This window comes from Ascaphus truei, chromosome 18, assembly GCF_040206685.1.
Source record: "Ascaphus truei isolate aAscTru1 chromosome 18, aAscTru1.hap1, whole genome shotgun sequence".
Classification (NCBI taxonomy): Eukaryota; Metazoa; Chordata; class Amphibia; order Anura; family Ascaphidae; genus Ascaphus; species Ascaphus truei.
The window spans coordinates 12,297,532-12,311,396 of record NC_134500.1 but is presented as its reverse complement, the minus strand read 5'-3'; the positions used below and the strand labels follow the sequence as shown (position 1 = coordinate 12,311,396).

The following is a 13,865-nucleotide window of genomic DNA, read 5'->3' as shown; positions in this document are numbered from 1 at the left end:
GTGGATAAACTCCTGAAGAAAGTAAGACTTCACTCTCTAAAGACAGGTGAGAAGAGTCCGGGGGAGCAGAGGTAGACAAAAAAAAAGAAAGCTTCAGTTCATCCCCGTTCACTACCAAGAATATCAAACTACTCCCACAAACATATGAAGCATAAAAGGGGAAGCACCATTGCAGACAGTACGAGCCACCCACAGTATATGGAATTTAGGCTTTTTTCTTTACATCAATAAATGTGTCAAAATATGATACCGCCTGATATTCTGCATGATGACCAAACAACAACAAAATTGTTTAATATTGTAGTGTACATAGCTACTTGTCCTTACACCGAGGACCACAGACTTGTTTTAGATACAAATCGCACCATCCAACATACATTATATAAAATGTTTGTTTCAAATTATCATAATGAATGTCTATACAAATGATTTGCTTCAATATCGTTGTATCCTTAGTACTGTATATATATTTTTAAATGTTGCCATGACAACCGTGACTGCTTGACCTCCCTGTAGCCATCTTTAAACCTTTTGTCAGGACGTCACCTTTCAAGAGCACTTTTGACCCACATCCACAAAAAGGGTATGAATGGGAGTGAGGGGGTGCGAACGCTTAGCAGCCTTTGTCGGAAACAACCAGCAAAGTGAAACTGCTCGTTTTTATTTATTTTTATAGAAATTACGAAAAGTCTTCGCTGGTAGCAAAGGGATTAATTAGGCTCTGGCCCAGTGTTTGCTCTGAAGAGAATGTAGCTTTCTTTACAAGCCATTCGTTCCCTCGTATTTCGGAGCTGAGCTGCGTCCACGCTGTTGGTTTTTACTTTTTAAACATTTTCTGGTTCACAAACTCTATTAAAGTAATAGGAGCCGTGCCTTCTGTCTGCGAATACCATCATGCTGCCTATAACGCCGGTCACCGCGGATGTGTGCGTGGAGCGGGAGGTGCAGCCCAGCATTATACGAATGTCTTTGTAATCAAAAGAACCAGAATTATTTTACAATGAAATTGGTTTCATCTGTATTTTCCATAAAGGGCTTTCACAGGAAGTTACCCATGAGATTTTGAAGAGCTAGTTTCTTCTGACTCCATTCAAAACATGAGCTCTCATGGTGCACACACATACTTCTCTGGATTTGTAATCTATACAGCAATTATGATATTGTTTAATTGTTTATTATTAGAACCATAGGAATGATTAATTCCATGCTGGGGCATTTTGCAGTGACTCATGTTTCTTTATAGATGTTGGAGGATGTAAACTATATGCATTATCTATATTATATTTTTTTCCTGCAAGCCGCAATTCAGAATGTTTCTTTCTAGTTCCAGTTTTATGTTGAGCTGTCACATTCTAAAGCCATGATGTACATTGAAGTCTTTAAGATAAGCCTTTGGAGTCCTCTTTATAAAAGGTTATTTGGGCCCTTTCCATACTCAAAAGTTTATATTTTTGTGGCGTGGTTCCAGCATCGTTCATTTGGAAACGGAGAGCATAAAAGTTCAAGATGGGGCCTGTTTTAGGAATAAAGGAGAGGGTAGGTGCACTCACAATTATGGTGAAGTGCTCATAAAGCCCCAGCCAGTTGGGGTATAGCAAATCCTGGAAAGAAAGAAGATGACACTCCAGTGGTCTTGGCAAAAAAATTGTTTAAGTAGTGCAAAAGTTCATTGTTTCGGTCCTAGTGTGGACCTTTGTCAAGAACATAGACTAGGTCTTGACAAAGGTCCACACTAGGACAGAAACGTTGATCCTTTTTTTTGAACAGTTTTTGCCAAGACCGCTGGAATGCCGTCTTTTTTCTTCCAAGGATCTGTGTAAGGACTAGACATAAAACATTTTGGGGGATTTTTTTTATCAAGCACCCTGTATTTTCACCGCGTACCCCTTAAATAATTCATATTCATACTCTTGACACATTATTTAGCACACAGGAAAATCGCCAGGGTGTGCAAAATATGATGGAATGGCGGCTTTTCAATCAAACCTCGTAGGCGAAGAGTAAGTTTAGTAAATGCCGATGGGGGAAGAGTCCCAGAGACAGAGTCCAGTAGATGAGAAACACATTATCTGTGGAGACTACAGATTGCAAAACTACTGGGCAAAATTGGAAGGTTCCCTAATGCAGGGATGCTCAATGCCAGTCCTCAAGCCCCCCCTCCCCCCCAGATTGAGCTACCTGTGCTGAGGCAGGCATATCCTGAAAACATGACCATTTGGGGGTGGGGGGCAGGACTGGAGTTCAGCACCCCTGCCCTAATATATTGAGCCTAAAAGATGCCCAATGGAAGTATGTTTTCCCTAGTATATTTGCTACATCTTCCCTAATTAAATAATATTCCTATGGTATAATAAGTATTAACGCAGTACCCCGATAAAGTAAGGTATTAACGCAGTACCCCGGTAAAGTAAAGTATTAACGCAGTACTCCGGTAAAGTAAAGTATTAACGCAGTACCCCGGTAAAGTAAGGTATTAACGCAGTACTCCGGTAAAGTAAGGTATTAACGCAGTACCCCGGTAAAGTAAGGTATTAACGCAGTACCCCGGTAAAGTAAGGTATTAACGCAGTACCCCGGTAAAGTAAGGTATTAACGCAGTACTCCGGTAAAGTAAGGTATTAACGCAGTACCCCGGTAAAGTAAGGTATTAACGCAATGCCCCAGTAAAGTAAGGTATTAACGCAGTACTCCGGTAAAGTAAGGTATTAACGCAGTACCCCGGTAAAGTAAGGTATTAACGCAGTACCCCGGTAAAGTAAGGTATTAACGCAGTACCCCGGTAAAGTAAGGTATTAACGCAGTACTCCGGTAAAGTAAGGTATTAACGCAGTACCCCGGTAAAGTAAGGTATTAACGCAGTACCCCGGTAAAGTAAGGTATTAACGCAGTACCCCGGTAAAGTAAGGTATTAACGCAGTACCCCGGTAAAGTAAGGTATTAACGCAGTACCCCGGTAAAGTAAGGTATTAACGCAGTACCCCGGTAAAGTAAGGTATTAACGCAGGACTCCGGTAAAGTAAGGTATTAACGCAGTACCATGTTAAAGTAAGGTATTAACACAGTACCCCGGTAAAGTAAGGTATTAACGCAGTACCCCGGTAAAGTAAAGTATTAACGCAGTACCCCGGTAAAGTAAGGTATTAACGCAGTACCCCGGTAAAGTAAAGTATTAACGCAGTACCCCGGTAAAGTAAGGTATTAACGCAGTACCATGGTAAAGTAAGGTATTAACGCAGTACCCCGGTAAAGTAAGGTATTAACGCAGTACCATGGTAAAGTAAGGTATTAACGCAGTACCCCGGTAAAGTAAGGTATTAACGCAGTACTCCAGTAAAGTAAGGTATTAACGCAGTACCCCGGTAAAGTAAGGTATTAACGCAGTACCCCGGTAAAGTAAGGTATTAACGCAGTACTCCAGTAAAGTAAGGTATTAACGCAGTACCCCGGTAAAGTAAGGTATTAACGCAGTACCCCGGTAAAGTAAGGTATTAACGCAGTACCCCGGTAAAGTAAGGTATTAACGCAGTACCCCGGTAAAGTAAGGTATTAACGCATTACCCCGGTAAAGTAAGGTATTAACGCAGTACCCCGGTAAAGTAACATATTGATGTAGGATTTTCTAATGCTGTTTCTCCTTCCTTTAGTGAAATAAGCAAAGCTCTTTCCTGTGTACAAAACCTTTTATATGGTTGGATTCCACACAAAGTGCTTAGACCTGTATAAAAGAAGACCACCTAGCTTTGTCCTGTTTCTCTTCCACGTTCTGGTTTCCATCCAGTAGCCGAACAGTTCCTAACTAATTCACTGTCTCCGTCTTCCCGTCACTCGTCTACAGTAGCAACTGCAGGTGTTTTTGTCCTGGAAACCAGCCTCCCGGCATTAACCCGAGCTAAATAATACATTGTTAAAATACACCACAACCCTTTGACGCAGCTAAAGTTACCAGCTAGAAGTTGGTTAAAATCTGGCCATTCTTGAATCTCAATTACAAAAATAATACATAATGAATGAATTCCAGATGTGAGCACATTTATTGAATAGTCAAGCTGCCCACTCCAGGCATAAGGCGATTTTCACTAGAGACATATTTTGGGATCTGAACGTGGTACCTAAACCTCACTGAAATGCATGAAACCATCTCTAATCTGCATATCTTTACAACTTTGTTCCTATCTATTTACATCTCCTGTTTCTACTATTCACTCTTTCTATCTTAATCTAGAGCAGTGGCGGCCAACTGCAGTCCTCAAGTGCCACCAACAGCTCAGGTTTTAAGGATAGCCCTGCTTCAGCACAGGTGGCACAATCCGTGGCTCGGTCAACAAGTGGGCTGAAGCAGGGCTATCCTTAAAACCTGACCTGTTGGCGTCACTTGAGGACTGGAGGTGACCACTCCTGTCTTAGCCAGGGACAGTATATCAGTATATTAATGGTGATTAGCCCTAAAAAAATTAAATAATACAAATTAAAAAAACATTACTCAGGAAACCCTAAAAACTCACTCTTCGGAAACACTTGGTGGTTTTTTTTGCTAATATAGATTGATTGTGATTTTTTTGTGCGTTGTAGGAATGTCCGCCTGATGTGGGGGATTTTAGAGCGCAGCAGTGTTCTGCGCATAACGATGTTAAGTACCAAGGACAATATTATGAGTGGCTTCCAGTCTACAATGACGCCAGTGCTCCCTGCGCCCTGAAGTGTCAAGCTGTGGGGAAGAACTTTGTTGTCGAACTGGCGCCCAAGGTACTGGATGGTACACGTTGTAACACACATTCCCCAGACATGTGCATCAGTGGAATTTGCCAGGTAAGCCACCCAACAAATGTAGACTTGATTACAAAATGATTTGGTGGTCTTATTAGAGAATGCAGGCGGATTGTCTTCGGTTACGGACTTCTTGGTAAATTACATGTTTCTGGCATCTGGTTTCTAGAATCAGTGAAAAATATTCTTAAATCAGGTCTTAAAGCAGCAGCCCAAGCTGCCGTTTTTTTTTTAATTTTATTATTTTTTTCCCTTTAATATGCGCATCAATACAATCCACACAATGATAAGTAATTAGCTAAGTTGTTGATCGATCCGTTCTCCTGTGATCGCTTGGCGAAGATTCGGCTCGGGGGTTCACTAAATGGCTGTCTGTGCAGCAGAAGAGGACCAAAGATGCAAAGTTCTGTGGGGAACATCATGTGACCAGGCAGTCACTAGATACAATTGGTGCACTGATAGAGAGAGGGCAGGGCTCACAAAAGGGGTGTGCCAGAGCCTGTTTCAGAAGAGGATGGGGATGTGACTTTGTAAATGGTTGCTATAGGAAACGAAAAATGCTTGTTACATTATAGCACATTAAAAATGTTATTCACAGTGGGTTAACAAAAAAAAATGCGACAAGTATTTTCTCATAGTGCAGAACTTTTTATTTAAAAAAAAACACACACACACGTAGGATATTGCTAGGTCTGCAGCTTTAAAGGGGAAATTAAGGACAAGATGCCATAGACCAGAGGTTCTCAACTCTACTCCTCAAGAACCACTAACAGTGCAGGTTTTAAGTACAGTATACCTCTGCTTGAGCACAGGGTGTTCAGGCACAATGATTGGGACACGTGCTAATGAGAGAATAGCCTTAAAACCTGCACAGTGGTCCTTCGGGACTGCGGTTGGGAACCTCTGCATAGACAAAGCTGATATTTTGTTCTACCTTACCCCAGGGGTTCTCAACTCCAATCCTCAAGATCCTCCAACAGTTCAGGTTTTCAGGATATCCCTGCTTCAGCACCAGTGGCTCAATCAGTGGCTCCGTTATCCTAACATCCTTTTTGCAGTTTATTTCTTCAGTCGTATTGCAGCAAAGAATGTGACGTGTGAACGTTTAATGCACGAGCAGAGTCCTTAGTTAAGGGCTGTATGGCTTCCCCCATCTCGAACGTTAGAAAATATCCGTATTTTTTCTTTTAGCACAACTATCCAATTCTCGCCATACGTTTTATATACTTCGCATCAGCCAAAAAATAAAAGTGAAGGCGGTTTCCATTTCACCGTTGGCACTTGTGTCTGGCGTAACTTTAAGTCGGTATATACAGTACATGCGTTTGGTAATATCGGCCACTTCAATGAACCATAAAACTGACACAGTTTGGAAAAAGTCATTTTCAATCACCAGTCTTTCGGCATTGGAAAAAAATGACGAGTTTCTTCCTTTTTCTTTCTAAAGAATCCGAATTCTTTCCCTAATTGGTAAACTTGGTCTAAGAATGTGGGTAACATTGTGCACTACAGAATTACACTAATGACATTGGTCCCAATGATATAAAACATGATGTATTTATGTTGTAAGTCGTTGTCACATAAAATAAAAATAAAAGGCAATCCTGCAAATTTGTCATACTTCTATATAGCGGCGATATATATTTGTATTGACCAAGTAAAGCATTTGACCAAACTATCCTGGTTATCCACTGTAAACCAAACTGTGCATTGATTAAATAAAGGGGGTGTACGGTGTACCATCCGGTTTAATAATTGTCGTTTTGTCAACTAGTCAACATTTCGTGCAATTTGCCGTAAATAGGGGACATTGATCACATAAAAAATTGTTAGTGCTATAGTCCCTGGAATAACTGTTTGATACATTGAAATGATTTGGCTATAGATGTATCACATGGGTACAAGTTTTTGTTTTGTGTAATCAAGCCAATCCCCGAATCTTGAATGTGAGTTTTTCCCAACTAGTTAAAGCTGCAGTTCAGTCAATATCCCGCATGTTTGTTTTTTTTAATAAATCAGTTCTGTAGTCAGAAGAAATACTTTTAGCATTTTCTGTTTTTAAAAAAACAACTTTGAAAGACCATTTTTCTTGTATTCTATTTTAACAAGCATTTACTAAGGCACTGCCCCTTCATGTCCTGTCACAAGCCCTGGCACACCCCTTTGTCAGCCCTGCCCTCCCTTTTGCACATGTCAGTGCAGGAGTGCTCATGAATATTCATTAGCTTCCACTGACTGACAGAAGCAGATGAAAAACATATGCCATATCTAAAGATGTCGCCAAATTTTGCCGATCAATACATGGAGAACAAGGTGCAGCTGGGAGGAGAGGATGGTATGTCTCACCGGAGATCCTGGCGAGATATGGGGTCCTGAGTCCAGATGACCTCAGCCAAGGTCAAATCCAGATGGAAATCACAGTGGGAGGACATCAGAATGCACTGCAGGGACACTGCTAACGCCGTGGAGGTGATCCTCAGCCCGGCGTCTGGCGCCTGCGAATGCAAGCAAGCAAAGAGCCTGTGTCTCTGTTCAGCCCGTGTAAAGGGGCAAGAGCTAACCACAGCGTGTCGAGCTGACGTTGCTGTAGGAGCGTGTCCAATGAGAGGAACCCTCTGCGTTCATTGCACTGTTAGCCACTTCCTCAGGGGCATATGCCCATGGGGCATGCACTTCTGCTTTTTGTCTTTTAGAAAATCTCCTGGAAACTGGTTAACTCCTTTAGGAGCAGCTAAGACCCCAAGGATTTTGTCCTGTTCCATCTACCCTATATTCTTTTACCATGTCCTGGCAATTGTTGCCTCATGTTTCTTTTTTTGCCACAAGTTGTCTTATTAATCACTTGTTATCTTTTTATTACTAAATACAGTATACAGGCATACCCCACATTAACGTACGCAATGGGACCGGAGCATGTATGTAAAGCGAAAATGTACTTAAAGTGAAGCACTACCTTTTCCCTCTTATCGATGCATGTACTGTACTGCAATCGTTATATACGTGCATAACTGATGTAATTAACGCATTTGTAACAGGCTCTATAGTCTCTCCGCTTGCGCACAGCTTCGGTACAGGTAGGGAGCCGGTATTGCTGTTCAGGACTTGATGACAGGCACATGCGTGAGCTGCCGTTTGTCTATTGGGCGATATGTACTTACTCGCGAGTGTACTTAAAGTGAGTGTACTTAAAGCGGGGTATGCCTGTATAGCACTAAAAAGATAACAAGTGATTAATAAGACAACTTGTGGCAAAAAAAGAAACATGAGGCAACAATTGCCAGGACATGGTAAAAGGATATAGGATATATATATATATATATATATATATATATATATATATATATATATATATATATATATATATATATATATATATATATATAGTAACATTGCAACAAAACAGGATATTGACTTTGCTTCAACATAATTACACTTTTGAATCTGTAAAGATGTACAATTTAAGTTGGTATAGTGCAAAGAAAAGGATTGACTGAAATACATATTTAAAGCAGTAGTTCCCCCCTAGCAGAAACCCCCTTTCACCTATTTGTAACAGGATGGGAACCAGGGGGTCCATAGAACCCCGCTATTTTCAGCAACCGAGACCCCACGATTTCCGAGATATATGCCATTAAAAGGTACCATTGCTACCTCTTTGTATTTAAATTCTCCCCCCCGTCACATGGGCCAATAGGAAACCACAACGGATCGTTCCTTGGGTCTGCATGACGTGATGGGGATTTAAACCCACCATTTTATTCTCGGCAGGGGACTTAAACGCTCTACTTTTAGTGGTAAGTATCTCGGTAAGCAGGGGGTCCATGCAGCTGAAAATTGAGCGATTCAGTTCATGAAACCCCCCCTGGTTTTCATCATGTTAACAACCAAAAAAAAGGGGGTTTAAAAAAGGCACAAAAAAAAAATAAAAAACAGGAGGAACTGCTGCTTCAACTTTATTTATATGAAAGGAAGGTGCGTTTCTGGCATTCTGGATAACTTTTGAAGATATGTAACTAGATAACCACAAAATATAATAAATATTCAAATATGTGTCATTTTCAGCAAATGACACATACGAGGTTAGCGTAAAGCAGGGGGGGGGGCTCAACTCTAGCCCTCAAGCCCACCCCAACAGGTCAGATTTTCAGGATATCCCAGCTTCAGCACAGGTGGCTCAGTTTGACTGAGCCTCTGATTTGAGCCACCTGTGCTGAAGCTGGGACTGATTGAGCCACCTGTGCTGAAGTAATGATATCCTGAAACCCTGACCTGTTGAGGGGGTGGGTTTGAGGACTGGAGTTGAGCACCCCTGGAATAACGCACGACATGCCCCTGGAACCATGCTCCTGCGTGCTATTCCAGTTGTAGGTCAGGTATCAGAGGACTATAATAGCACCATATGTTTTAATAAACAGAACTGGTTTTCACCACTTCAAAAAAACAGTCAATTTCACCCAGTAAAGAGGACCAGGCTGTAGACGTTTGTAGAGAGAACACTGACTTCTGATTCCCAACAGTTGTTGCTACATCATTTGTCCGAGTCCTGACATTTCCTTGGCACAAACTACAAATGGCTTGGCAGGTGTTTTGACCATTAACTCATCTAAATAAGCATGTCATTCTGATGACGTGGATGTCTCGTCGCTTTATCATCTGGGACGAGCACAGAAATGTTTTCGGGGGAGACTTTAAAGCGTGTTGTAGCTGGGAGTGACATCACAAGATGAAATACTGTAGGTGCTGGGAGACAAATATAGGTTTTCTTTTGCTGGGATAACATTGTAGTTTAATACATCTTCTGGGATGGGTTTCAACATTGTTGCACGCAAATTAGGTGCTGCTGAATGTGTAATGGGCCTGTAATGTAACTGTGGTTACCCCACGCTTTGCATCTTTCGGTGCATTATACTGTACTGTATATCAGTTATGTTAACATATTTATACTAGGCACACTAAAAATTATGGTGCTTCCAATGCAGCCGGGGATTCTGGGAAATTACATTCAAATGAGCAGAATGTCAACTTTGCTTCCATTTTAGCACATAATTAGTTATAAGTAGCACTCGGGCTGTGCTGAAAAGCTGTATAATACGACTGGCACACGCTTATAGGGATCTATGTTAAAATTGACAAAAGCAAAGAGTGACACACTGCCAGTGCTCATTTGCGTGCAATTACCCAGAATCCCTGACTGCAGTGGAAGCTAAGAAATAACAGGGACAGGCAGAGTTGTAGATCTATCTGAGTCGTGAATGTGCTCACAACGTGGTATTTTTATTTGCTGTGTACAGTATATATTTATTTCTTTTTGCGTTGGGTTTCAATCAATTCACAACAGTAGTGAGGCCTGCAAAATATTATTTGACATCAATAGTCTTAACAGAAATGCATCATTGACGTTGCTGTAGTATTCTTTTACTGGTGTGTACCATAGTCACACTCGGCTTGTGTTCAACACAATTTGCTTCACTACATTTCCTAAAAATGGTTGTGTCTTTTCTATACAAATTGTTGCAGCTTTCTCCCGTGGGAGAAGCAGAAGAACCTGTGAGGTTCAGGAGACCTGGGCCACAAACTTACCTTTTGATGAAAAAACGACTTCATTCTTATCATTAAGACTCCATTGAAATCTATGAGACAGCTAATCAGTGAGACTCCCAGAAAATCAGTGCGAGTTAGCGGTTAAATTCAACACATCCAGAAACTGCCAACATTATTAGTCGAAACGTGACTCGGTGAACATTCTGTGCTCATTCCTGGTGGAAGAGGCCCCTCAGCGGGATCGGGTGGGGGGTGTTTATGTCAGAATTGTAATGAGTATGTTGGGAGGTAAGGAACAGATCTGGACACTAGTGCTATAAAAGAGAGAACAGTCTAACATTTCAAACTCTCTGAGAGCCTGTTTTCAAGCATTCCTTGGCTACTGGCTTTCACTCGGGCAAACCAGAGCTGATTTCATACCTAATATATTGTCTGGCGTTTCCTAATTTGGTTATGTCATGGTATTTGTTTCAAGTATTTGGTTCCAAAAGCTGCTTACTTTGAGTTTATGTAGTTTCCTTGAGGAAACCTGTTAAATACCTTTTTTTCTTTGGCTTCTTCCTTTTATATGAACAGTAGCTTTGCTAGTTCCGTCGAGTAAAAGCATGAAAGTGTAAGATAAACAGGAGGTGAGCTCAGGCTGCTGGAGTCTTTCGTTTTCTCTCCCTCCTTTCTTTTTCTCTTCTCCTTTTTCCTTTTTCCTCTCTCGTGCCCCATCCCAAAATCCCTCCCCCTACCCCCCTATTTTTTTTTCTTTACCCTGTTTCTTACTTCTTTTGGCATTGGGAAAAGTCAACACCAAAGCATGATCCTGTCCCCATGAGATCTGTGTCATGGCCCCATCCAGACAGTACAACTATTTACAGAGAATCTTTTTCTTTTCTTTTTTTTTGACATCCAGTCTAGCAAAATAATCATAAAGGCCAAATTAAATAAGGTGGTCCCATTTCTGCAGTCATTCTCAAACGATGCTTCCAAAATAAACCTTTGTTTTTTTATTTTATTTGATTTCATAAGTTTATCAATAGTTCAGTTTTTTTTTTAGAGTGCCTTTGAAACTGGTTAGGAATTGTAAGGAAGCACTAAATTGTTATTTAACTCCAACTTCATTAAATCACAATTTGTGCAACAGTAAATTCTTATTTTAAATGTAATGAAACACATTTTAATCGTCAATACATGCAAAATAAAATTGATATCACACTCTATAATATGGTATATTTTTAAAATGGGAACCAGTCATGGTAGTCTGAAGCACCCATGGGTGACACCGAATCTTGGTACCGAACCATTGTGCTACTGTGATCAATTTTAGTTCTATTGTAGTGATATTTTATATCCAGAGACCACTTGCAGCAAAATGGTTAAACCCTCTGACACTGTATAACACAGATGGGTTACAATGTGTTGGTGATATGAATACAAACCTTGCAAAAATTGTTACACAGGTGCCAACTGAAATTGTTACCAGTAGGTTGCAATTAAACTTTTGGCTCCGCTGTTCTGCAAGTTAGAAGAAAACACGCTTTTTCTTATTTACTGTGTTATTATGCGTGGCCACTCGCCAGAACAAGCATGTGGACGTCTCAGCCTCTTTTCAGCACCTGAGCCAAGACTTCTATCTCAGAAGAGTATTTTGCTAAAATGTTTTCGTTTCATCAGTTTTTGGAATATTTAGCTCCGTTATTAGTAGGTGTTTTGTCTTCACTTCCACCTTTCGGCAGATGATGTCAAATCCATATTCCTTTAGGTTAAGAGAACTTTTAATTACTCCCATAAACATTCATCTTCTTACTTGGACATCAGAAGTGTTTATACTTTCAGCCAGACTCGTTGTAAACTATGATCCTTTATTACTGGACCGACATAAAGAGGCAATCCAAGCACTTTATATATTTTCTTTTTGACATATATTTTAAAAATGAACTACACAGGATTGAAGCAGGGGTCTCCGGAGTTGAACCCCATTAATTTCAGCTTCGGGGACCCCCAGGTTCTGGAGATACATACCTCTGTAGTGGGTGCTCCGGCTGGGTAGCAGGGCCCACATTATGGGTACTTGTCAGAGCTCCCACGCCCAGCGGGCCAATAGGAAGCCTTTACGTCATCTGATGTGGCTTCCCACTGGCCCACGTGACGCAGACCTTTTAAAAGCAGCGCGATACCGGCACCCCCTTCGGAGGTAAGTATCTCTGGAAGCAGGGGGTTCCCGGAGCTGAAATGAGGTTCAGCACTGGAGACCCCCTGCGTCAATTCTAAATTTAAAAAAAAAGCATTTGGATTGTCTCTTTAATGACGCAATCCCCCCAAACTAACCCCCAGGTTCCCGAGATACATGCTGGGGAAGTTACCGGTATTACTTCCTGGTGTTTAAAGGATATGTACATGGCCATCCAATAAGAAGCCACAACTCATGATGTTGCACCTGCCTATTGGCCTGAGATTTGGCAGCCATTTTGTTTCCCCTGGAGGGAGATGTAAACCTGGTGGTAATCTCACCGGCAAGTAGCTGGGGAAACAGGGGTGGGGCCCGGAGCTGTAAATGTGGGGTAAACATAGAGTAGGGGGGAGGGGTGCTCCTTTAAACATGATACTGTACATGCTGTAAACGCAGATCTGCTTTCAGAAGTCTTTAAGTTAATGGTTGGCACTCAGAGGAGGAAACGAAGATGAATAAATTGGGACACTAACATGCAATGTACTTTATATTAACGGCAAAAAAAGGAGAATCGGACAAGGCTGTATTTACTGTAGGTATGTTCAGTTATTATGATTTCAGAGACCTTTTGGTTCGTGTATGCAGGGCCGCTAACAGACTTGTTTGGGCCCAAGATAAATTTAAAGAATGGTGCTCTGCAAATGTTACAACATAATCACATACGGTCAACTTTGCTCTGTCATGTTTTTCTATCCACTTCCCCCCCCCCAGTGTGTCTTTCTATCCACTCTCCTCCCCCCCCAACCATGTCTTTCTCCTCCCCCCACATGTCTTTCTCCTCTCTACCCCGCATATCTTTCTCTTCCATCTCCTCTCCAGCATGTCTTTCTCTCTTCTCTCCCCTCCAAAATGTCTCTCTCTCCTCTCCCCCAGCCTGTCTTTCTCTCTCTTCTCGTTCCCCCGGCATGTGTTTCTCCTCTCCCCCCCTACTCATGTATTTCTCTACCTCCCCCCCCCCCCCAGCATGTCCTTCTCTCTCCTCTCCCCCCAGCATGTCCTTCTCTCTCCTCTCCCCCCAGCATGTCCTTCTCTCTCCTCTCCCCCCAGCATGTCTTTCTCTCTCCACACCCCCAGCCTGTCTTTCTCTCTTGTCTCCTTCCCCCGGCATGCATTTCTCTCTCATCTCCCCCCCGCATGTCTTTATCTTTCGTCATCCCTGCATGTCTTTCTCTCTTCTCATCCCCCGCATGTCTCTCTCTCCCCCCTCAGCATGTCTTTCACTCTCCCCTCCCCCAGCATATCTTTCTCTACTATCTCCTCCCCAGCATGTCTCTCTCTCTCTCTCTCCTCACCCCTAGCCTGTCTTTCTCTCTCTTCTCCTTCCCCCGGCATGTATTTTTCT

The 13,865-nt window shown here is 41.9% G+C and overlaps 1 protein-coding gene across 1 annotated transcript in view; it reads left to right on the top strand.

Moving 5' to 3' along the window:
- Positions 1 to 13,865, top strand: part of ADAMTSL3 (ADAMTS like 3) — a 257,600-nt gene that overhangs the window by 145,532 nt on the left and 98,203 nt on the right. The window contains exon 6 of the mRNA XM_075575555.1: positions 4,570 to 4,806. Coding sequence (XP_075431670.1) covers positions 4,570 to 4,806 — 237 coding nt within the window. The remainder of the gene's footprint in view (positions 1 to 4,569; positions 4,807 to 13,865) is intronic.